The 26821-nt window shown below is 34.2% G+C and overlaps 3 protein-coding genes across 6 annotated transcripts in view; 1 reads left to right on the top strand and 2 right to left on the bottom strand.

Annotated features, from left to right (window-relative positions):
* Nucleotides 1-35, bottom strand: part of NUCB1 (Nucleobindin 1) — a 63067-nt gene extending 63032 nt beyond the window's left edge. For all 3 annotated transcript variants that reach the window (XM_067360174.1, XM_067360189.1, XM_067360172.1), the window contains exon 1: nt 1-35. In XM_067360174.1, the coding sequence (XP_067216275.1) occupies nt 1-20 (20 nt within the window). In that variant the 5' untranslated portion in view covers nt 21-35.
* LOC136997298 (uncharacterized) lies at nt 1-25402 on the bottom strand. The gene is made up of 9 exons (XM_067347894.1): nt 25268-25402; nt 24917-25078; nt 3385-3506; nt 3163-3263; nt 2607-2646; nt 2099-2151; nt 1608-1648; nt 1437-1526; nt 1-364 (listed from the first exon to the last, which is right to left on the bottom strand). Exons 1-8 carry the CDS (start codon nt 25400-25402, stop codon nt 1485-1487), a joined length of 696 nt encoding a protein of 231 aa, XP_067203995.1. The 3' UTR covers nt 1-364; nt 1437-1484.
* LOC105672867 (uncharacterized) overlaps nt 4206-26821 on the top strand; it is a 66310-nt gene continuing 43694 nt past the window's right edge. For both annotated transcript variants that reach the window (XM_012368074.2, XM_012368073.2), the window contains exon 1: nt 4206-5269. The gene's annotated coding sequence lies outside the window, so the exon portion shown is untranslated. The remainder of the gene's footprint in view (nt 5270-26821) is intronic.

Below are 26821 nucleotides of genomic sequence, written 5' to 3' on the forward strand. Positions count from 1 at the left end.
CGACCGCTGCCGATGTTCATCCCTGGAAATCAATTAGCTCCATTAATCGGGGACTAGTCAGGATTAGTGATCCAAGCGATCCTCCAAGTGCTGACTCATTGATCCAACGATGCACTTATCACTCGCGAAATTTTTCGATATTGCACTTATTACTTAACACTCACAGATTTTTACATATTCACAAAATTCAGTATATATAAGACAAAGAGATACTTAGCACTAAATTTCTGATATCACAGCACTTTACGATTGCGAATATAAAAATATTTCGGCACTGCACTTTCCAATATCACAAACGCGAATTCAAACCTATTTCGACACTGTACTTTGCATAGTTCATTTTCGATATCCACAAAATTTACAACTGCAAAAAAGATTTCAATACTGTATTTTCGGATAATACACGGACATAAAAAATGTTTATAAACTTTTTATTATGTCAAAATATCGCGAGCAAAGAAAATTTTAAGAAATTTTAACCTTTTTTACTAAAAATTTAATATTACACTTTCAATATAATTAAAATATTCTGAAAATTCTAAGCAAAGTTCGTAAACTCGCCGAATTAAAGATAAACACGGTACTTCGCAGCCTCATTATTAAAGCATCTCATTTTCATGAATTTTAATAATTCGACATTATTTTGCGATACTTTTAAACTTTTTAAACGAATTTTGCATACAGGAAAAAAAATTGCTCTTTTACTTTTTCTCTAACCTTTTTTCTTACATAACTTCTATAACTTATTTCAGAAAATATGTATCAATTATCTTTGAGAGTCATAAATTTTTTATTTATAATTTCTTAAAAAAAGAATAATGAAAAAATTATAGAAATTTTTAAGAATTGGATTATGTCGATCAAATTGATGATTGTCGATTGATATTCCCAAATTTTTCTTAAATTTCATACAGGAACGAATTATTTAAACTGTTTACATATTTTTAATTCTGCAAGATATCGCACAATGCGTTAAAAAGGTCAAGAGTTGCAACATTTGTTTGCGTAGTGAGTATTCGGAAGTATGTAAGCATTTGAATCTGCGATTCTTAATTAAAATGTCACCGAAATTTAATACTGAGCTTTAATAATTAACAGGGAACTTTAATCATTTCAATGTATTTTTATGCCGATTTTTTAATCTTTTTCATATATCTTCTATAACTTATCTCAGAAAATGTAACAATCGGCTTTCGAAATTACAAATATCTCATTCAAAATTTTAATAAAGAAAGAATAATGAAGGAAAATATTCACGACTTTGAGTTATATATTGCGTTATCAATTGGCTAATTAAATATTCTTAAATTCTCAATTTTGCATTCATAAAAATTCATACAGAGTCAAATTATTTGAGTTGTTTATGTCGTTCTATCATGTATCATTACAGAATATCGTACAATATGCTAAACAAATAAAAAATATGAATATCTTACCAAAATCTAACGAAATGAAGTGCTTTGCGTTTGTTGCATCCACAAGAATTAAAATGAATGTGATGAATGTATCTGTATCATCGGTGCCAACTGCAAATATAATATTATCGTCAAACAAGTTACAACAATTTTGTACATGCGCTAAAAAACTCAAAAATACGAATAGCTTACCAAAATCCACGACGGAATAAGATGCTTCATGTTTATCGTATCTGAAATGAGTAAAGCGTCTATTAATATCATCGATGCCAACTTTATATATAATCGTTGTCCAAAAGATTGCAACATTAACTTGTTTAATGAGTTTCGAAATATATCAAAAATTATCTGCATGATTTTGATGCGTTCCAAAACTCATTTCAAAGAAAAAGTATTGCAAATGTTCGAATGAACAAGTGAAATCGCAAAATTCATTAAAAATATAAACGTGAAATGTTTGATAATTAAGCTTTTTGATTGTTTTCTTCGATTTTTTACTGAAATATTCATCATCTTTTGTTTCGCATACATTTCCGCATATCCCGAAATCACAGAATGTCTTTCTACTCACAATTTTTTGTATTCATAAAAATTTATACAGAGCTGAATTATTTGAACTGTTTATATCTTTCTATAATTGCCGAATATCATACAATGCGCTAAAAAAGTCAAAAATATCTTACCGAATATCTTACCGAAATCCGCGGCGGAATGAGATGCTTCGTGTCCATCGTGTCTGAAATGAGTAAAGCGTCTATTAGTATCATCAGTACCAACTTTATGTATAACCGTTGTCCACAAGATTGCAACACTTGTTTGTTTAATAAGTTTCGAAATGCATCAAAAATTGTCCGCATAATTTTGATGGGTTCCAAAACTCATACAAAAGAAAAAGTGTTGCAAATGTTCGAATAAACAAGTGAAATCGCGAAATTCATTAAATGTATACACGTGAAATATTTGATAATTAAGCTTTTTGATTGTTTTCTTCGATTTTTACTGAAATATTCATCATCTTTTGTTTCGCATACATTTCCGCATATCCCGAAGCCACACAATTTCTTTCTACTCACAGTTTTTTATATTTATAAAAATTCATACAGAGCTGAATTATTTGAACTGTTTATGTCTTTCTATAATTGCCAAATATCGTACAATGCGCTAAAAAAGTCAAAAATACGAATATCTTACCGAAATCCGCGGCGGATGAGATGCTTCGTGTCCACCACGTCTGAAATGAGTAAAGCGTCTATTAGTATCATTAGTACCAACTTTGTATATAATCGTTTTCCACAAGATTGCAACACTTATTTATTTAATGAATTTCAAAATGCATCAAAAATTGTCTGCATGATTTTGATGCATTCCAAAACTCATTCAAAAGAAAAAGTGTTACAAATGTTTGAATAAACAAGTAAAATCGCGAAATTCCATTCTTAAAAAAGGCATGAAAGATTGATACTCGAATGTATCGAAAGTTTTGTTGACGGTTTTCCGCGACGCTGATTGGTTATCGCGATTATTCTGACAGTTTGATACTTTGAGAGCAAAGGTTATTTTGACGGTTATTAAAAATAAAAAAAATTTATTAAAATATTTAGATTTCTTAATTATTAAATTACTATAATAAGTGCGCGCGCGTAGCGCGCGCCTGTATTGTTCTAGTCATTAAAAATATAAATGTCCGATAATCCGATAATCAAGCTTTTTGATAGTTTTCTTCGATTTTTACTGAAATATTCATCACCTTTTATTTCGCATATAGATCCACATATCCCGAAGTCACAGAATGTCTTCCTAACCGCAGTTTTTTTAACAGTTTTGACAACTCTTCCTCTGATAAGAAACCTAAATTATCGAAACAATGGACTATAGAATATATTCATAAAATTAGTTGCGTTGTATTTTAGAAAGTTATATAATAGACGTAAAATCGAAACTTTTATAGAAAGAATGAAAGGATACTTACGTAAAATGGCCATGTAAATCAAGACATTTGCCAACTTCGAAAAAATTTCCACAAGTGTGTAAGTAAATAACAAATGATACATCAACGGGTGTGCTCGAAAATGCACTGGCAGTGCTGAAAACCTGTAGTATACGTTATATGAATTATAGATTGTCAGTACTGGCAGTGCTAGATAATATTGAAACGCAATCAACATGATCCGACGAATGCTTCTCGAAAAAGCAATGCAATGAATAAATACATGAAAAAAATTCATATTAATAAAAAGGTGCTTTCGGAATAAAGGTAAGAAAATACAAGTTATTATGCGTAGATTTTGATATTGACAAAACATTAATAACTCGAAAACGAAACGAAAAAAGAACTGAAAAATTATAATTTAACCTTTCAATTTTCATAATAGAATTAAATTAATTTTCTTAGAGAAAAATGGTTATGTTATGTAGCGTTAAATCCTATTTGAAATACGGTATAACAATTTTCTACAATATATTTTATATAAAAGCGTTGAACATTGCTAGATAATATATTGGCATTTACATATTTTATAATTTTTACTATTACGACGATTAAGAGGTATGATAATTTCATAAGAATATTCTCTCAAATAAGTATATTGAACTATATACCGAGTATTCATAGAAGATATATTATTATTTACTGCATATGCAATGTATAAATACATGAAAAAAGTTTATACCAACAGAAAAGTGCTTTTGGAGTCGTAAGAAGTGTAGCATGAGACGAACGGTACGCTGCGGTACGCGCAGGCGCACGTTGTATATAGTTCATCATGCCGCACGGAGTCCCCACCTTCAGTATTCTCTTTACCGCGCGTGTGAACACATCGAATGCGTAGTAAGGTATACACCAACCACCCGTCCGTCCGCCTTCGTGCCCGCTCGGTCCGGCTCGTCGAGCGCTTCGGGCGGCCGCCCCCGCCTATGCATTTGCTCCCCGTCCGTCGCGCGAGCGGTAAATAGAGCGGGCCAGCTTACTTCGCTGTGTGATTAATCGACGGGGCTGCGGGTCCCATTCGCGAGTGCATCATAGCCGAGTGACGCCGCAGTTTGACTCAACGCTACCACCACTGCAAAACAGCAACACCGGGAATATGAGTTCGATTACGCCGAAGTCGCGCGGCCGTCATCCTGCGCCGAGGATTCCCGCATACGATCCCCAGGATCGCTCGACACCTGCCGTGAAGTATGCCGCGTGAGTAGCGCTCGCGAATCAACTCGACAACGACGCGCGGCTTTGTCGCGACGCCGCGCGATTGCTTGTGTCATTGTTGAAATGGACTTGCCGTATGAAATATATATACATCACTGACAGTTAGTCGTTAAAACAATATTCTATACAATTATTACGACGTAACGCCGCGCATACATTTGCGTTAAATCAATGGTGCTGATTGCAATATTACGTCCGACGCCGCGCAAATATTTGTTTCGTCATTACAACTTGCAGTCAGAAATTGTCTACGGATGCCATTAAGAAAACCTGGAATAAAGGTTATGTTGCGAAATGTTCATCATTAAACAATTTGGAAGCACGAATTACATCACGAATTCCGTGTTGCTACTCTTGTATTGTGAATCGCGCGTTTCGAAAAGCTAACTTTTAAGAATTCTGAATCGAAATTTTAAAGACAACGCAAACACCGCGATCACGATATAGCCAACCAAAAGCCAATCGTGTGCGCGTCGGAATTCGTATCATATAACATCAGAAAGCTTTCATCGGTCGGTTTTCGCGAGTGAATCGAGTGCGTGAGAAAGTGCAGCCGTAACAGGGTGCTGGAGAAGAGGTTAGGCGAGGGCGACACCCACTGAGCAAGACGATCAGCTGTTTCACAGCGCCGACATCATCGTCGTTTCGGCAGGTACGTGCTCGTTTTCACTTTTCTTGTTATCACTCTCATCTCGATACAGTTGAGAGCGCTATGTATAACAAATACGCCACGCTTATTTGATAGACATAATTGTTGAGAAATAAGCACATTTTTTTCATTTCATTGAACTGTGATTTTGAGAAAGGCATTTACATATTGGCATTACATATTTTGAGATTTGTTTTATCAATGCCAACAAAGTTACGTTAAAAATTGATAGAAATTATCAATATAATATAAACAATTGAACGATTAGTGTCGGCAAAGTGGTATATATCAATTTTTGTTAATAAAAGTTAAATAAAATTTGCAAGCACAATTTTATTTATGTATAAATATTGAAAGTTTATTTGTTTTCATTTTATCTATAATTACATAATTAATTAAAATAAGAAACTATTGAATATATAGTATTATTACGAATTCTTTTTCCTGGGTTGTAATAAATATCTCAATATTTCAGAATTAATTAAAATTGACTTGTATCTCTATGCTATATATGTCTGATTACAAATGCCACATCTTTGTGAAAAATTATTGAATAATTACTAAATATCGACGTTAATCATTAGTACTACGCATATCAAAAATTCAGGATAGCATTGGTATTCCTAGAGATGCGCCTGACTCGAGCGTGAGTCGATGCCCTGCTCTACTTTTCCGGTGCAGTCTGGACTTAGAATTGCTTTAACTACTGAGCTTAATAGGGATGCTCTTTATGATTCTTTTCTGATAATGTTTCATTAAACTATAATCATTATTTTTTTTATTTAAAAAATATATTTACAAGATATTTACATTTATCTATTAAGAATTAAAATTTATATGTAGGTACTTGTTTATATCTACAATATATTCACTTAAAGTGCATATCCAGGCGCCGCGGAAGTATTTTTCATCTGAGGGGGCAAAATTTATAAAGAAGATACATAATACATTCATAATATGTATATGTATATGTATGTAACTCTATTCAAACACCATATAATAGGCCACTCAGTGGGTAGTATAAATGTGCAAAAAGTATGCACAGATTTTGTGCTCTTATTAACTTAATGCGCTTAATTTTTTTCGTTATATAGTGTACTTTAATTGAACGAGTAAATAGTAAAAAAAAAAGGAAAAAGAAAAAAGAAAAGGAAAGAAAAGTAACCCATCTTTCCACCTTTAATGTAAATATTTGATACTCAATATTTTCGGTCATGAAATATCTGAAGTAAACAGAAAAATTTCAGGGGGGCATAGCCCCTTCTGAATTATCTTTGGGTGGACGGTCGCCCCCTCTGCCCCCCGGTTCCGCGGCGCCTGTGCATATCTGTTTCTATAATTTACTGGAAAAATTAATAATTTTACGACGGAAAATAAATTATCATAGGTATTATAGTTATTCTTGTTTTTGACATGTTGTTAATATATGTCTTAAATACCTTAAATACCTTATTTCGTCATCTTAAATACCTTACAACAATTTTTAGTCTCTAGGGTAAAACTTTGTTGCCATTTGAAGAATTTTATTGGCTCGATTATTGCATCATTTTGCCTCAAGCGATAAATTGAACGAATACGAGTTTTCTTGTAGATACCTGTATTGCATGAAATTTTAATGCAAGACGTTTTTATCTTACAAAAGTAAAAGTGATCGTTTTAATCTGTTAATCTGTTAAATCAAATATTTTTTGAAAATAAAAATTAGAATAAAATTTTTAAAAATAGAAATTAGAATTTTAAAAATGTAGAATTAGTTTTTAAATTTATTATTTTTTCATTGAAATTGTATGTTTTTTATTTTGTTATTTTTGTTGATCGTCCGAAAACAAATAAAAAACTGCAAATAAAATATCGTTGCAAATATAGTACTATTAAAAGTACCAAAAATAGTAGATTGCAAATATCGAACTGCGTTTACGTATAATACGCGAATGTAGAGTTTGTTATATAAAGAATGATTGGAATGCAGATGAGAGATTGCAGTAATGCTAAAAAACAATAGCTCTTAATGCCCCGCTGCTATGAACATTTCTTCCTTTACTAATTTCCGTTGCGTGTCGCGTAAAAACCTTTCGAACGTAATGCTCATTTTGCTTACGATGTTAGGAATGCAAGGGGGACGCATAGGTGATTCTTTTTGCTGTAACGCGTATTTTATATACGACAGAAAGCGACGAGGAGGATTTGTACACCGCAAATTGTATTTGTTAAATGATAATTTCTGTCATAGTGTTTGCACTATAAAGAGATTTATATATTAATATATTTATCAATGTGCGGAAAAAAAGAGTTGTTGAATATAACATTATGAATTTCGAAAACTTTATCTTCAGAAAACGCTCTTATAAAATTATCTTTTAATTTAATTTTTAATAATCAAATGTCACTCTTCTGTTAATAAAATATTAGGCATCAGTATTAGGTATCCCTGTCGCCCGATATAAAATCTTATAAATTATTAACAAATTTTATTGAATTATTAAAACCAAGTTACAAAAAAAATAATAAGTAATTAAGATAGAAAGTTTTTCACGTTTACCGTTTGTTACCGTTTTTCTCATAAGCCACAATACTTAGGATATTTTTTGTTAACGGATCCCACCGTCACATCAATTTCGCAAAAGATCTCCACTTTCACATTATGTCCCGGACAATACCATTAGGTGGTGAAATCACCACACTAGGAACGTAACACGCAGATTGCAACCGACAAACAGCTGACGTTTTACCGCGATTTTACATTACTACAGAAACAGCAAATTATTGCACGTCTTTTGTTTGCTTTTTCTTGGCGACTTGTGTAACACAATTGACTCTTATTTGATATGTCAAGGAACCGGAAACGATCCATTAAAAACGTATCTTCATAAAATTGTTCATGAAGTGTAAATATTAAATTAGTCAGTGTTCTATAAATAATAAGAAGGAAATATCGTGTGTCCTTGTCGAAATTAAAATATTTTTTACTTGACGGGTTATCTTGTTTCACTTATACATTTCTTCTCAAATAAATATTATTCCGTTTTTCTTCATTTACTTTTTGTCAATAAGAGCAAAATCAAACAAAAATTAACGGTAAATCATGAATAATATTTGCGTTTTCACAGATCTAATTAAGTGATAAATCGCGTGTAAAGCGCAGCTGCGTCTGACAGACTCGACGTATGCGACACTATGGTCTCTATTCGAACAAAATCTCGCACGTAATGTTACGTAAGCTGAGTTCAGGAACTAAACCGAGAAATGAATATGTATAATCATCTATGCATGAGAGCAAAAGGACAGAAAATTTATAGCACCAAGCGCGGTAAAAGAACAATCGCCACACGCGATGGAACATACTTTTTCTCGTCATTTACAGTCGTTGCATTTGACGCATGTAAAACATGCACACATTGTGCATGCGTAAATTGAATATTATACAGAGTGTCTCAATTTTCTTCTAGTAAAACGCTCTCTGATTCTTTGAAATGCTTTGAATTTTGTATTAATTTTTATAGGACAAAAATATGATAGGAATATAATCGGTTGTCGCGATTACATTGTGTTTATTCCACACCCAATGTTTCGGAAACTTTCTCCGACAGAGATTGTTACGAAAGCACTCGATTTATGACAGTGACTCGAAAGTTGTTAATGGATCGTCTTGAAGAACTTTGTCCACTTTGAGTCACAATTCTGTTTGAACTGTGTCATCGAATTTATTTCTGGGACTATCGATCTCTTTACCGGCTGTTACAGCAAAAAGTCATTACATAAAACGAGACTTCTTGACATTGCACTGCTACAATATTTCAGAAGGAAGTAATTCTATTTTCTTTTCTCACACACATTGGTTCTCTTTGTCTTCGGTTTCACCTAGAAATGCGTACTTGAATTCTGTGGAGAAATTAGGATATCTAGAAGGCTTTAAAAACTATAACATACATATGTCGTCTGACATAAATATCGTGCGACAAATGTCACATGATATGTATGATAAATGTATGCAGAATTCGAAACATCTTGATGCTAATTTAAACAGTTTTTATTTAATTGATTTTGTATCGGCACTTTCTTCATTTAGATACAGGTTTATCGATATTGATTTATATGACAACTTTATGTGTGGCACAAAAAATTGTTCTTATTTTTCCGAGATTACAAGTTATATCTTCTTCATAAAAAAATTAGTATGATTGTTATTTTAATATTTAATAAGTTTATTATTTTACTATTAAATTTAATTAATTGCTCTTATTTTTTGTTTCTTATACGTTAATAGTTCTATTGTTACATTTAATTGATAAAGTTTTTATCTGATTTCTGCTAAAATATATTTTATTTTAAATTATTATCACAGAGAGGAATGAGGTGAAAATAGAAAATAAATCGAAGCTTATTGTCGTTAAGATTTTAAATAATTTAAGCGAAGAAAGGTGTGAAAAATAACATCGCGGAAAAAGCTTATCGTAGCTGTTTTTCGCATTTGATCGACACGCGTGTGCTACGTATGCCACGAGAGATAAGGCAATCAAGCATGTAACGAGTCGCACATGTCGCGTGCTCATCATGCGAACGCGTATTATGGGGCTACTACCGCAACTGTGCCGCGTTTGCGAATAGGGGAACGCGGAACAAAGCGCTCGTTGCTTCGAATATACTGCTCGAGACAGGAACGGATTAAGTCAAAAAGGAATTTGGCTAGGGGCCATAATTTATCGCAGCTTTCCAGCTTTTAGCGTCTGACGATTCCGGCATCTAAATTTCAGATTAAATTCCTCTTAAAACGAGCTTGAAATGAATCGGAAAATGAAAGTTTACTGTCTAATTATGTATATTTTCAAAGTATAATTTGCGTAAATAATTGCCCTCCCTCCATTGTTTATAAAAAGTTATTAACGCACCAACTTTAAAATTATCTTCTTACTTTGAATTATAGTATCTTTTATTTTAGTAATCCTATTTAAAAAGACAGTCTCATGATATTATAGTCCATCATCAATTTGATCAATTAAGATTGGTGATTTATGGTTACTTAAATGATTAACGCTCTATTACCATCAATTCTGTAATTAAATACGTGACATATAGAGTGAATTATTTTATTTGATATTTTAAATCATTTTTATGTTCTTTTCCAATAGAAATTATTAAATATATATTCAATATTATAATATTATATTTATTATATAATTTTTTTAATGTTGCAAAGCGTGAATAATATTATTCACAAACGTTCTTTGAAACTATACAATAATTTAACTTTGATCCACAATAAAATAATAAAATTTATTCGAGACAATAAAATTAAATGACTCATGATCTAACCCGCGAACACATGTATATACGGCTTTTTATTCGACATAGCCCAAAAGCAAATCAAAAGACAGTAATTCTGTCAGGGTCATCGAGAGATATCCTTGACTGCGGCCCTGGTACTCTTAGTGATTGCCTTTCGCATCATCATAAACGGGACTTAGTCCTCTTGGAAGTTCTTTTGTGCAACATCGGCGCGACAACAATAGCGATCGCGATGAATTAATGCCTTTTTACTGCCACTTGTTGTATTATCGGCAATCACTTCTACGACAACACGCTGCTGCTCCGCGATTCCAATCGTTCTGATTACAATGTACGCGAAGTGCAAGCTGAAAACAATAGCAATAATACGGCAATTTGAAGCACAGTTACTTGCATATCTGATTTGTGATTCGAAGATAATCACTCATTATTTGACAGACTTTACTGTAACAGAATTTTGATCCGATCTCAAACTGCTAAAGTATTTTTAACGCTGGAAATTTATTTAAATTAAATATTATAATACATTACAAATTACTAACAAGAATTTAATTTAATTGTGCGCTGTCGTTTATTATTTCGTACAACTTCATATTTTTAAAAACACTCTGTTTACTACTTTCATTTAAAATAATGCGACAATGTTTCGTCACGCGAATATTCACGGATACAAACGGCCCAAATTATAGTCAACGCGTGAATCATTCTCGACCCCCTGCTTATTTTGCGAGCGAGCAGATGGTGACAGAACGTATCGAGTCATTCGACATAGGTCAGCCCATTTGCGATCTACGTCGCGATCGCGAATCAGTACAATAAAATGGATAGGCACGTCCAATTTCCACGCGTTCTTCATGTTCTCAACGTATTTTCCCCCCATTTCGCGGAAGCGACCCTCGACATTCTCGGCACGATTCAATCCTCCCCTCAGGGACGACCTCGGATGCGTTCGTAAAACCGTCAAAGTGAAGCAATTTGAACTATCTTGTCCTTCTAGGATAGCGATTGTATCGATACCTCTGTTCACAAATATAATTTCCTCACGGAGTTTTTAATTAGATTAAGTGGTTTAATAAGAAAATGAATTATTTTGCAGTGCGGCCCAATCATTGAAAAATTAGAATGCTCAAAATTAGTATATATTTGATATTGAATGCAATTTTACTGCAGTTTTATTCTGCGATACAGGCTTATTACAATATTTACACGCACACATTTATTGATTGAAAATATATTATTTTAATGAAATTAATTACAAATTATTCAAAGACATGTTGCTTAATGAAACTGTACTTTCTGAATTAAACTTTTTCTCCATTCTTAAATACACGGAACCAGCCTTTCATAATGCCTATATATCTAGAGAGTCATATTGTCGACGCCGCGACGTCTGGCAATCGTTCCATTACTCTGTCTCCTACTTTTTCTCTCTCTTTCTCTCTTTTGCTTCCCACTCTGTCTGTCACATTTCTATCGATATTTCAGCAATATTCGGCTAATTTAACTGACAAGCATGCGAGAATTTTTTCTGATACGAAGCAATAGAGCGTTAAAATTGAATCATGAGTCATCGAATATATTTTTCACATTGCATAAGTAAGCGATATCACTTGTTCCATCGACATCGGGAATATAAACCCGCGATTAAATAACTTGAAGAAGCTACATTAATCAGATACTAGTTCTCAGTCGGGTCCCTAATTAAAAATTAATTAGCTGCGCCTCGGTAATTACATGCGGTCGTTATTCGCGGAATTAAGGCGAGCGAGCAAGTGTGTCGAAGGTTAAATCTCGTAGCTGAAATGTTAGCCGGTCATTTAAGCGGAATCTTATAACAGAACTGTAAAAGTATTCAAAATAAAAATATTTTTAGTTACTTTATTTTATGTCACTCCAGTGACATTTCACGTTGTGGCGTTCGCATTCGCACTCAACTGACATTTCTTGAAAGCGGAGAATGCCTTTCACGGTCGAGCCATTTCGATTCGATGGGATTGCTTCAGCGGCATTACTTTGCTCGTATTTCTCACGATGTCTGTTTATTTGCAAAGTTAAATCATTGAACTGCTTGAGCGATATAATTTTTATATAATCAATTTTTTTAATATTAATTTCAATTAAATGTATCGTATCTTTTTAATCCCGTAACTTATTGGCATACTTTTAGCATTTTATTGACTTGAAAATAATAAGTAAAAACAGACTGCTCATATAAATATATATATATAAATAACGAAACAAATAAAGAAATATCGTATCATTTATTTTGTTGGTGTAAAATATTTAATTATTATTGTAAACATCAATTTGAGACAAACTTTAAGAAAAAATGAGTGAACCTTATTTGCTTTACTTTGATCTTAAGATTTCCATTCGCGATTTCTTGCATTATAAAGTGTGCGATAAATTTTTGTAAAACGCTGTCAGAGAGAGCAGACGTAAACCTTATATATTATTACTCTGTATTTGGAGTATACTGTACGCGTGCTATGCACATAAGTGCTGTAACGTATCCTACGCGACACGGAGTCTCTTTTGAAATTGATGTAAGCTTACGGCTTCTTAATTCTCTCTTAATGTCCGCTTAAATTATCGATTTTAAGCTCAGTCTGATCGTCATGGAGACGTTAGTCAGCTGACAAGGAGCAAAGTGCTTTCAAGAGGTAATTGAAAAGTTGAGTGCATGTGATAAAACGCATGTAATAAAATGTCGTTTCAAAAACAATGTATTTATTTGAGAATAATGTGAAAAAAATAACAAAATTAATACATGAATGATACATACAACTTTTGTGTGCAAATAGAAAGTTGGAAAGACAGAAAGAGGAAAAAGAAGCAGAGAGAGAAGAATCGATATCACATTTTTATAAGATATCGTGTTTATTTTAGTTCGTTTATCTAAACTTAAATAATGGTTCCTAAATGACTTTTGTTGCGCAAATATTTTTGTGCTCGTAGGCTGCAATCAATATTTACCTCAATCGACAATAATCCTTCGATTTTACGTGAACTGTATGTCTACCGGTCGTAAAATAATTCGCTGCCGGTACGCCGTGTACTAGTTGCACGAAAATCACGACGTAAAGCTCGTAACGAAACCCAGAGTACGTTATAACTTGCGCGAAAGTCGCTCGAAATCGTGCTTCTGAACTGCGCCAACGCATTGCGCAACATTGCACTGCGTATTTAGTGTTAAATGCGAATAAGTTTCTCTTCTCTTAACGCGAGAATAGTCAAATGTGATAATAATAATCAAGTTATTTAATGTTTGTGTGTGTGTGTTTATTTAATGTGAGTCGAGTAATATAAGACTGCGTACCTGAAAATAATTTCGTCAAATTTATTTCTTTTTTGGCTGCACCGAAATTTCTGAAATTCTTTTATTTAAGCAACTACTCGCTGTTGGATAAAAATCATATCACACATTTCACTCATCCATCTGCCTCGTCATTTCTGGAAAAACTAGTTACCCGAAAATGCAATTGGATTACGTCACGAAATCGCGCGAAACATTTCACTGTTGACCAACGGTGTGACTGCTGGTTATTCGGGTCACCCGGTATATGGGTCGACCCGGTTGCAGTTTGGTGGGCTTCCAGGACGTCGTCTAGACGACGTCCTGAGGAATCGCGGCGGAAAAGCAGGCTTTTCCCGCCGGGCGCGTTCTTGGATCGTTACTTCAGGAAAATCTTGCTTAAATGGAATAATCTTCAACTTTTTAAACTTTAATTTTCTCTTTATTTAAAAATTATATGCAATATCCTGTAATTGCAATATCTAATTTTATTTTACATGTTGAAAGAAGTCAATTAGTAATATTAGTTTAATAAATATATAAATCCATTTTTACCACGATTGAAATGAGTTTTTGATCAGATAAAGATATTGATCGTGAATAATCGTGATAGCCGCTCTTCATGTGTTTACAGAAAGCTTAGATATTCATATTTTTATTGCAAAGTATAGGTCAAGATGGTTAGGTAAGCTAGAAATAACTTATAGACTTGCAAGTGTACGACATCTTCTTTTGTCTACTTTTAGAATTACAGAAATATTACAAAATAATTTTCTGTTAGCTTATTGTATAAATCAAATTTATATAGATTATAAATTTCAAGTTTTATTTCTACGATTACAAAATTATCTCACATCTGTAGATAGATTTAATTATTCTGCCTGACAAAGAGGAATGCTTGTAAAAAACATAATATTATGATATCGGTTGGAAATAATTTCATAAAAAGAAACTCAATAAGTGAAAACAATGAAACGTCGCGTCAGAAGCAGTCAGACTGCTTTCTTAGATCGACAATGGCACTGTTGAGTGGCATGGAGAGGGATGCGATTTCCCATAGGAACACATAGGGTGGTCCATTATTGATGACGTAAAGACATTCACAAAAAAGGAAATTATACATTTTTTAACATTTTTATCATATGGAACTTTAGAATCATTGTCGGTTACGTATCAAATATTGAAAACAAGACGAGCTCCGCCAAAAATACCTTAGATTTGGTAAGAATCTGCGAATTAAGGGAGGTGACTACAATTCTCCCTTGATTTTAACCTATAGACGGCCTTGGGATTGCACCGTTGCGCAGACGCGATATCGATTTCTCGTGCAAGTGCCGTGTGCGGGTGGGCGAAGGAGAGCCGACTGTCCCATCATCTCGCATCCACAAGCGTTTCCTGCGGTGTCCAAGGGTCACCACGTCGCGCGGGGAACGTGGAAGATGCAGGATACATGACGAGGGTACAGTCCTGTCCACTTACGTTTCAGTGATAACGATTCTGAACACTTGGCTGATCGTTGAAATGAAATAATCAAATATTCATAGAATATTCATAATTTTCAAGTGTTTATAGAACAGCCGCGCTTGTACATCTTGATTGTAGAATAAATTACAGTCACATATCTTTACCCTAAGAGATAGAAAGAGTCAATAAACTCGGTTTTTTCTTTTTTTCTTTTTAATGTTGCGAAAATTTAAAACTGTAACTAACTTTCGGAATAAGTTTTATTTTTAGAGTAAATGCTACTAAATTTATTGACATCTTCATTAGAGAGCAAATTTAGCAACAATAATCTGAAAAAAAACTTGATAATTGCCTGAGTATCGATTGGAAATACCTAGAGTCACATTCACTCTTTGAAAAATTTTCTTTGTTTCAATGGAAGATTTTTTTTTAAGCCTTTTTCGTCAGAGAGGTCGTGACTTAAATGTTCTTTCGTTGGTGTTTAACCCGGTCGTATAGCCGACAATCCCGTAATTCAATTAGTTTCACGTCCCTGAAGAAAAATGCCGACAAACGTCACACGCGCTCAAAGAAGACTTACAAGAGACGCTCGACATATACGTTAAAGCGATACAAGCGAAAAAATGTCATGGTTATTGGACAAACTCATGTAGGCTAATGTAGGACATATGGACAGCTCATCTCGTTTAGTAAAAATAGGAAGCACAGAATAGAAGCAAAACTGTATTTTACGATCGTTACTCGTAAGTTGAAAGGACGATAATAACGACTATTGAATCAAAACATTATATAAATTTAACTTTTGACAAAATTTATCATTCAAGAAAATCTAATTTTTTTAATAAGATATAAGTACCAGTAAGTGACTATTAAAGCGTTTCTCATTTTGTACGAAGTAATAATTTTACTTATTATAAGATTGAAAACTTAACATTATCAATTATCATAAATATATAAAGCGATTACTTATTAAAACTGATGATCAATCGCACGATAATTAATTTTACGTTATTAATTTTAATTTTTAATACAAATTGTCCAAAACATTTTAGCAAAAGAAAAATATATATATGTTATCTAAAAATATTCTTTAATCAAAGAAGTTCGAAATTATTTTTATTTATTTTTAGTCATTTACTGGTGCATCCTTTTTATACATTAATCTACAATTTATGTAACAATTTACCACGAAATGGGTATATGTAAATATATTATCTCTAACGATGTCACATTTTCAATTAATGTAATGAGTATTTTTATCGTTTTTATTTCAACGATAAAATTGTCGTGAACACACTCGCGATTGCGTAACGAGATTTGCGACAGGTGCAGGTGATTTAAATTTGTGTTTGCTTCCTGGACTCATATCCGGACGACTTTGTTTGCGCGAAAGGCATATGTACGTGCCGCACCTGATTGCCGCAGGGTTGGGCGCGGGTTTTGAGAAACGGCGTGACAATGAAATCCGATCTGATAGCTTCGATCGGCAGCTTCACGGGCCACTAAGCCCGCGACAATGCCAGAAGGCCCGGCAGCGACAAAACGGAAGGGCTGAGGGGCCTGGGGCGTGAGTGTTTCGTTAACTACTTGAATTTCAACGCGACCTGCCCATCCTGTGCCTCGTGCGAACGAACTCTGTATGATCTCCCTTTCCCTTCCCCCTTTTTTATTACTACCTTTGCATTTTAAAAAAGTTTCTAATTTTAGTTTCTAAATTTGACCACACTTAGTAAATTAAATTTTTATATACTTCGTTAAATCTTCTTATTCTTGTAGTTTTACTTAAAATAAATTTTTTTTATATTTCATAAAAATATAATACATTTAATAATCAAAAGATTTAAATCATGAAATTTTAATCTAAAAGCAATAACACGTATAGAATTATCGATTTTATTTTTATTTTATTTTAAAAACGGAAATAGGTCAAAATGATTCCGAATAGAACAGTAAGATTAATGGAAGATTAAATGATACAGATTTAGGTGGACAGATTTTCCTTGGAAAAATATGTTTTCGAAGATTTTGTTACAAAACACTTCCTACGTAATATCGCAATTTCGGTCCGGTAACATTTCATATCTTTCTTTTTGATTCAGACGTATAAATTCATACGTATTTTACTATTTTTCAGCCCATTCTAACTTCTTGCTGCATTTTTCATTTTCATTTCTATCGCTATTTTCGATGAGTACCAGGGGATTCGAAGACTTATGGCGAGGTATAAACTCGCGGCATTTATCGCGCGATATTTCTGTCAGACATCGGCTTTCGGATCGCAAAAAAGACACGCGTTCGCGGCATCAGCGCGGCAGCGCGCACTAGTGCGAAGGAGGCGCTTGATAGAAATATCGCGCAATGAATGTCAGGTATAAAAGCAATGCAACGGAGAATTCAAATAGGTATGTTTTCATGAGGTGACGAAGAAAACGAAAGCGATGTGCAAAATTTGTGCGGGTTGTCATCTCGCCAGAAAGAAAGTTTTGTTGACGGAAGCAGCATCTAAACTCCAATTTGCAAAAGTTGTTCACAAAACTCCGCGATACAAATGGCTATGCAAGAAACAAACAATGTGAAAGGGCGAGCTTATTTATTTTAGACATTTTATTAGTAAGATAGTGACTTTGAAATACTGATTCAGGATTTAATTTTGTTGAAATATTTAAAAGCTGCAAGAGAAAGATCGATCGATCAAGCTTCTGCGAAAAAAAGTCGCTACAATGAGTAATTCAAAATTCTGTACAATCCGCTCTATAGGAGCAACATAAACGAGATCATCCATCATTCACTGACATGTTCTAATTCTGGCAACTGACCTAACTCACTGACGATGTGCGCATACGAATTAGTATAATCGTTTCGCGAGGGGAATCGAGAGTTTTTTTTTGGCATTACACATTGATAGCTTAAAATGCGGAAGAGTTGAAACTTAAACAAACATTTTCACATTATTATCGCTAATGAGACGTATCAAATTTATATTAGTGTAACAAAATTTCAAATAACTGTTTAATATTAGAATAATTCACAACATATGGTTTTTTAATTAATACAATGAAGGGTATATTTTATATTTCTTTGTGATTAATGGAACTTTATTAATTTGAAATAAATATTAATTGATTTTATTTTTAATAAAATTAGACGAACAAACAAATTTTAAATTAAAAATTTGGTTAGTGACTTTTTTATTTACTGTACTCACTCTACTAAATGATCTGTAGCAAACATTTCCCTCATTCTCATATCCCACCATTTTATGGGGTGCGAATGTTTGCTTTTAACCCTTTTCAAGTGATTTATGTATCTATAAGCTATTTGAGATTTCTTAGGCCTGTTTCCGACTGCGAATTATTTAACAAATATAAAATCGATTTTATACGATTATAGTCGTTAATTGGATTTACATTTAAGCCGATGCTGGATAGATATACTAAACAAATTTTACTTATGGATTTTTGTACTTCCATATTTATTTAAATTTATTCTTTTTAACAAGAATTATATTAATTCATAAAACTCCCTAAAAACATAAAAATTTGTTTCTTTGTTTATTACTTTATTGTTAATTTTTCTATGAAACAAATTTTAAGCCCGCGAATATGGGAAACGATTGCAAGTAACAAATCGCGAATATACGAAATACACGAATAAAGAATGCGCAAACATAGCCATTTATTTCTGCGTTGGTATCATTTAATATTTTTCACACTCTATAGAATTACTCATATTAATTTTCAGCGATTTGTGGAATCAGAAATTTTTATACGAGAAACACGACTAGAACTAACATTGCTACTTCTACACGCTATTCGGAGTATAGTTAGACCCTGTCCATAACATATAGATACGTATACACAGTAGCGTGCGGTTCCGCGAATGTAAATTAAACGCCATGAAACGTGAAGTGAGCCAAAACGAGAATATATGGAATAAATGACCGACCGACCTTTGTAAAGTCGAGGTTATCGATATAAAGGTAACAGCATTCCTCGCGCACGAAGCAGGTAATTAAAGAAATAACTTGCATTGCGGTATCGACCTCTATTTTGGTTTCCCATCGATTTTATACTGAACGCGAACCTGGGAAATTGTAGTGATTATCTTTCTCTAGAAAAAATGTAATTTTATGCGGTCTGAAAATTATGTTTAACAAGCTTGTTTAATATGTAAAACATATTTAAATTTTTCTAGTAGGCAAAGATTATATATATATATATATATATATATATATATTTAAATTTAAATGCAGCTCGTTTATTTAAATCGGTTTTTATCTGGAACATAGAACAAACTAGCTATGAAGAAAATATCTTATTGTTAGTATAAGAATAGTATTTATGTAATATAAAAATTACATCAAATTCAAGTCGCATTAAATCCAAAATGCCCATAGTAGCAGCGCGTTGCGTGCGTTTAGAAAATTGTCTTGGTACGCTGACCCAGTGCGATGTACGCCGCTGGATCGAAATAACTCTCTGGCCAGCTTCCTAGAACCAACGAAATTCTATTTGCTAAGCCACGCGTCTGCACTGTCTCCATTAGCGTAGCTAAAACGGATAAACCGGAAACGGCTCGCGAACCTTGCGCGCCTCAGTGATCATCTGAGAATTGCCGAGGAGTTAGGATAGGCTGCGACAAGTGCGCAAACAGAAGTTTCATTTCACAAACTTATTTATAACTTTCACGTATACTTAAAACACTTTTAAATTTCATATATTTGTTAAAAACTCTCGATTATTTGTAGAAAGATAAATAATTGACTCTCTCCTTTTTCTTTTATTGAGAAAAAATTGACAAAAATGTTAATTGAATGCATTAATATTCTATTAATTGGAAAAATCTAAAAAAAAACATTACAGAAATTCTTAACGACATCGTATGACAAATTGAGAAATGGTGTGTTGCGCTGTTCAGTTCAACAGATAACGAGAAGTTAAGTATCTCTGTTCAATAATAGCTCGCTAGCGAAAGGCGCGTCTTCGCGAAAGATCGTGCTCCCGTTCCACAGCGTTTACAACTAACGATAACTTTATTGGATTATCGTATCGTTGCACTTAACCCGACCAATTCCGCCAATTGACTCGACACACCCACGCTCCTCTTGTCGGGGCTCGCGGGCAGACTGTTTGTGTCGCCGCGACGCTTTATCCGCATTCCGTACTACCGGGTCACTCGAAACGCATCTCTCGACAAGCTCATCTCCCGCTCCCCGGGAATTTGCAAACGGGTGGGAGAATTCGCGACGAGCAGGAAGCTTGTAGGAACACGTAAATATTCTTGTTATTTGATAAAAGGATTTGAATCACACATTTCAAATCTGATCTGCGTGTGTGAAATAATTTAACAGAATTATTGTTTTAATAATATTAAAGCAATATAATTATCGGGTGTTATATTAAATTTATACACAATTGATATTAAAATTAATTAGTGTTTGATCATTGAATTTTGAATAGAAGAAAAATTGAGATTTTGTTTTTCCTCTCTTAAAAAGTAGAATATTTTGTTGTGCTCTTTATATTAAGGACTATGTGAGGGTGCCTATGTACCCAACGATGTACTAAACGGAAGAGGCGGCCGTGGGAAAAAGAGGGTCCCGCGGCAGATTGAAGGTCAGACCACGATGTCGTCGCGTGCGAGATTAGCGTATTGGGTTATACATTATGTCACATGTGTGATCGTGCGGGTGTCCACGGCAATATAATTACATATATACATATTGAATCGAAGTCTAAAGACACGTTCTATTAAAAATTAAATAATGATAATTGAAATATTTATTGTAAAGTCTATTTAAAAAGATTTATTTAAAAATTTAATCGTTGAGACGGAATATATGAGAACACATTTTTTATTTTATAGCACCGTGTATATTTCATGAAACTGACGGGTTTCCTAATCCTATGATGTATTTAAATATTTTTTCACGGCACACAAAGCAGCCAGTCAGCTTTATAACTGAGTCTCTAAAAATACAAAAAGACTCGAATTTTATGACCATGGAACACTTGCGAAACGTGCGTGTGACAGATTTGTTTTGATGATCACATTTGTTATCGATCACATCGTTGACAATTGGCCAAATAGTCATCGTTGCGACAAGTCAGTCGAGCCTCAGGAGACAATCGGCCTGATTTCATTGCGGACGTAAAATTCTTGATAGGCGCTGTCATAATTTTGCGCACAAGATAGATACTAATAATAATTTTTTCTCATGAAATTAAAATGTTTAAATATTTTTTTATCATGGTTATTTTATTTCTAAAGCAGGTTTAATTTTATTGCTAAATTTCTTTGACTAATCGTTATCGATAATCTTATGCCGGTCAACAAGTGTTAGCCAACATTGCTGACCAACAAACCTACGAACTTGGCTTGGGGTGAAATTCTTTGTTAGCTAACTTTGTTAGCCAATATAAACAGGGGTCAGAGATTAACAACATTAGAAGCTTGCTCAGAGCTGATTTTTTGTTGTTAATCAAGACAAAGACATTGAGTATTTAGGCAAGTGTCTATAATAAGTCTTAAATTAAAAGTCTATTAAAACAAAATAGGAGCTGTGAGTATCTGGATTTATTTAAAAAAAAAACAGCACTCGGCTGTGGCTTCGAAAGGGAATTACTTTGGAGATTAAGTTTCATATCTTGTAGTTTTGTTTAAATAAATTCAGTCAAGATAGTTTTTGATCACACCTCGTACACTTCAATCTAGTTAAATTATCATTTATTCATTGTGTTAAAACTTAACTTTTAATCAATTTATAATTAGTTTCAATTAATTTATAGTGCAATTGCCAGTAATGAGATTATTTTCTTTGAATTTATTTGCTGAAAATTTACAAAACCATTTGATCTATTTTTAAATTGTTTACTTAATTTTTTCCAATTGTATTTTTTTGCAACATTTTTGCCATTTATCTTCTCCTTTCTCGAGTAGCAAATTCTTTTGCCGATTTAGAGTCGATGATCGCGCAAGGTGGACGACCGCGTAATAGTCAGTCGGAGAAATTTCAATGCCACGGAATCATATGTATGCGGATCCTCACCGTTGGACTCGCAAATCGTTAACCTCCATAGTGGCACTGTCATCATCGTTCCGCTTGTCATTACGATCACAGTAAGCGCAATATCACGTAAGCGCAGAAAATTTTTATGCGATGGCAAATTGCAAATAAAGGATAAAATTCTCGTTATGAGATAATCGATAGAAGAAGAATTTCTCCGATAAAAAGAAAAATTTTAATTGGAACGTTATGAATTATGAGTAATTAAAAATTATAGTTAGGCTTTAACGGTAAATAGATAGTTATGTAAGTAAATTAAAATGCATTTTGCTTTACAAATTTTAATCTAAGGCTTAATTGCCGAGATATTTAATGCCAAAAGTTACAAAAATTACTTCCAAATTGATTCTAAAACCGTTTGATAAACAGAAAGCTTATCTATCTTGAGATGTACCGTATGCGTAAATAAAGAAAGGCTAAATATAGCGCTTTGATCGGTAACGTGTTAATTACCGAGGAACCACGAGCTCTTAAACTCGACAGTGTCCAATAAATTCTAAAAAGAGATAAGCAAGAAAAGAGTTCCGTGAATCTGCTCCATTCATCTTTCCCTCGTCGCTTTGATCGTCACGAAATAACTTTATCTCACGCGGCCGGCGAGAGCTACGGCGCACAGGAGCTTACTGATCTCTCACGCGAATTGCAGCGATGCAACACACGCGCATTGCTGCACTCTCGGATCAAGCGGTCCGCAGAGATACGAACGATTTAAGCCAGACGAAACGCACTCATGCTGCTCGTCGATAAAATGTCCAGCCACGGTCGCTGACCCTGGTTTATTAATTCTCTGACGCACTTTGTGGTCCAGCTGGGGGTCCTCAGTATTTAATTTTCTTATCTCCCCCGGGTTAACTCTATAGAGATTCATTTGCTACGATTTTTTATCTGAAAGATAAGATGTAATTTACAGTTTTATTTGTTGGAGATTATATGCAATAAAAATGTTGGGCTCAAGTATTTCTTGTACATGACGTAATATGTTTTTTTTTCTACTAATAAATCTTTGTTTTTTTGTTTAATTTTTAACGCCAAATATCAAAGCAGCTAAAATAAAATTTTAATGCGAAATTTAAATGCATATTTATGGCTGACATCGAATGAATTAAAACTTTTGACTATTTATAACATGAAAGCTATTAATATCAGATGAATATAACGAGCATCATTTTAAAATAAACATTTGGCAATATATAACTTTGAAATACTGTGTGTAGAAACTATAAAAGGCAATGGAAACATTTATACTTTACGATACCACTGATGTCTTTCCATAACAATCCTGTCGAGTTAATCCTACGTGCACAAGACGCGTTTCACCGGTTCTTATTAGTGGAATCGTGGAAAATTGCGATATAACAGTCTAGTATAACAGTCGCCGACTCGTTAAGTCGCCTACATGACTTAGCTATCGCGCATCCTGATTTCTAGAAAATCCGACAGGATTGGACACACAGTCGACCGCAGCTAGGGATGAAATCGGATATCTGCTGATTATGCGACGACTCGTTTTATAGTTGCGAGACTTATAACGAGCATCATAATGCATATACAGAGTGTATCAAATTAATGCGAACAGTTTTTACGCCTACTAAAGTGCAATAATAAATAAAACACGCGTAGGATTTTAAAATAAATTTTATAATCATTAAGAAAATTGGCCTGAGATGCCTGCATAAATATAAATATATTTTATCTGGCTGTAAGATAGATAAAGATTGCAATTTGATCTGCATAACTAGAAATTAATGGATCTTTTCATTTAAAAATTTAAACTTTTATTTCCATATACGAATACAAGAATTTAAATTAATATTTTACTTAGCGTAAAAATGGTAAAGGATGTAAGGGAGAAGAAATAAGGAAATAAAATTAATTAGGTTTCATATTTACATAACATTATTATCTTAACAATTATAAGTCTTCTGGTAGATCTTCAGTGATATCAGGGACCACCCTGTATGCACGTAATCCTTGTATCCGTCATCGAAGAACGACTGCTACGTGCAGCCAGCGAGATGGTCGCTCATATTACGGTTCGCTGATACTACAGTTACGTTAATGCTCGCGACAGAAGGAAGCCGGAGAGATACGGAAGGATTAAGAAAAGATTGAAACGATTATCATGACGTTTTCCTTATCTCTCGCATGAGCCTTTCCGTCCGCCGGGAATGAAACAAATTACTGCGGATTATTATCGTAATTAATTAGCTTACTAATTTTCTATCTTCTGCAGGAAGAAACTGAAACGCGTCTATTTGCGCTGAATAAATCGCTGTATCTTTCGCAGCTTATTTGAGTTGCAACATTTTGCCGTTTTAAAAAATTCGATAGAATTAGATTCATAAATATCAAATTTTCTGCCAGAGATATGTTTGATAAATTCTTTATCTGTTATTTTATTTCCTTTAGATTGATATCTTGTGGCTAAATTATCGAGAATCTATAAATATAAAGATTTTACTCTACCCACAAATTGATCTATTATATAGAACCTTAGTATGAAAATGAGAATTCACGACTCGCGTAATATGATACGAGATACGTCCACGCAGATCCAACGATCAACGCTCGTGATCTTTATCGACGGATCTATAAATCCGTGAACCGTAGCGCCGGCGCGTCGCTCGCCGATGCGAATTCGCGGGACAACGGCGTCGTTAAAGTCAATTTCTGAGCTTCCGCCACGAACATGCAGTAGTGGTGTCTAGACAAACAGAACGAAATCTTTGAAAACGTACACTTATAAAGTATCTAAATATATCTGTGTAAATAATGAAATAATAAGAAGCTATAATAGAAACCTTATCTTAAAATAGCTAATTGCTTTAATTGCTTTATTGCTTCAAGTAGCGCTACATGGAACTAGTCTTTCAATGTCTATTATAAAGCTCACTCTAGGCACCACTGTGCAATGCTCTATTAACGGGGACGACGAGGAAGACGCGAGTAACGGCATCGTTCGCGCGCGTGGTTTCCGGCTGCGATCTCGGAGACCCAGAGGCTCCTCAGGAACCTCCGCGGAGCCCATACTGCACTTCAGCAGGAAATCACGCCGCCGGAAATCGTGTCGCGAAGTAACGTTACCGAGTTGTGCCGGAAGCTACGACTAGAGAAGGAAGGAGAAAGAGAAGTAGCGGGACAGACGGACGCGGCGTAATTGAGGATTATTTCGTTCTAGTTCTTAATCATCTAAATACGTGTAAGAAGCGGCACGTTTCTCGTTGCGGTGTTATTACCGTCTATCTGTGAGAAAAGCCACCTCGGTTGCCGGTGAATGTCTAATTAAGTCAAATTGATGTCTAGATGAGAAATTAATTGGCGGCGTAAATTATGCACGGCGTTCGTTTCTGCACTTCACCGGCCTTTCTATCGATCGTGGATTACGTAATCTGAAATTATGATTGACTCCTGCCGCCGTGGCGTTTCGTACTTGACATTAAATACATCAACGTCCGAATATCAAATCTGATTGCTGTCTACGTAAAACTCACTTGAAATTATAAGGTTGCATATAACTGAGAAATTAACTTCTAACCTCTGTGAAATTGGCCCCTCATTTTTTAAATTAAAAAAAAAATGATTAGAGTTCTGGCTGCTCTCCGAAGAGGACTCTCCCTTCTAGAGTTCTCAGTTCATTTTAGAAAGAATTCTGCCATTTAAAGTAACGAAAATACCATTTGAAAAATCGGGCAGGCGTCGTGAAGTTAACCCCCCGATTTTTCAAATGGTGTTTTCGTTACTGTAAATGGCAGAATTCTTTCTAAAATTGATTGAGAATTCTAGAACTCTTCGGAGAACATCCAAAACTCTAATCATTTTTTTTTTCAAATTTAAAAAATGGGAGGCCAACTTTACTGAGGTAACTTCCATCGCTCGTTTACGCTCGCAGTTAAATTTTTTTAGAATTCATAGAAATCTCGAACTTTTGTCGAGACAAGCTCGATTTCATATTTACTGACGCGAATTGTCGATGTCCGACGCAAATCTTAATAAAGCACCCTGTGTAACGAGACTTCTCGAGCGTTTTCTCGCCTTCGGATAGCGAGCAAGAGATAACGAGCACCAGCAGGACGATTCCGTTGTAATTACCGCGTGTCGGACTAGATTAGATGGCAGGATAATTGGATTGCGGATGCCGTCGATAATATAATGCGCTCTCTAACGAGAACTCGCTCTAAAGTCTCTATATAGAAACAAATGTCGGCTTTCTCGACGACGAGACAGGCAATGAAAGTCGAGCGAGCTGGCCGGCTCTTCCTACGCGCAACAGCTTTATAGTGATCAACTATTCCTGGACTCGTTGGCTCGTGAATCAACTTTGTGGTTGAAAATATAGTCGTACGCGCCCAAGCGGAAGTGCGTGCATAGGTACACCGATGTGCATAGGTGTATCTGTCGAAGAATAGTAATATTTCAACAAGACAGGCTTGGGTTCCAAGAAAAGCCG

The sequence above is a fragment of the Linepithema humile genome, chromosome 1 (assembly GCF_040581485.1).
Source record: "Linepithema humile isolate Giens D197 chromosome 1, Lhum_UNIL_v1.0, whole genome shotgun sequence".
Taxonomy (NCBI): Eukaryota; Metazoa; Arthropoda; class Insecta; order Hymenoptera; family Formicidae; genus Linepithema; species Linepithema humile.

Bases quoted from the DNA above. Each gene is read 5' to 3' on its own strand.
- LOC136997298 (XM_067347894.1), bottom strand. From the start codon at position 25,402: ATGGGCTCCGCGGAGGTTCCTGAGGAGCCTCTGGGTCTCCGAGATCGC. The intron at 3,507-24,916 runs GTATCTCGTATC...CGTATACTACAG, and splicing joins ATCGTTGGATCTGCGTGGAC to GTTTTCAGCACTGCCAGTGC. The intron at 2,647-3,162 runs GTGATGAATATT...TACTCATTTCAG, and splicing joins ATCTATATGCGAAATAAAAG to ACGTGGTGGACACGAAGCAT.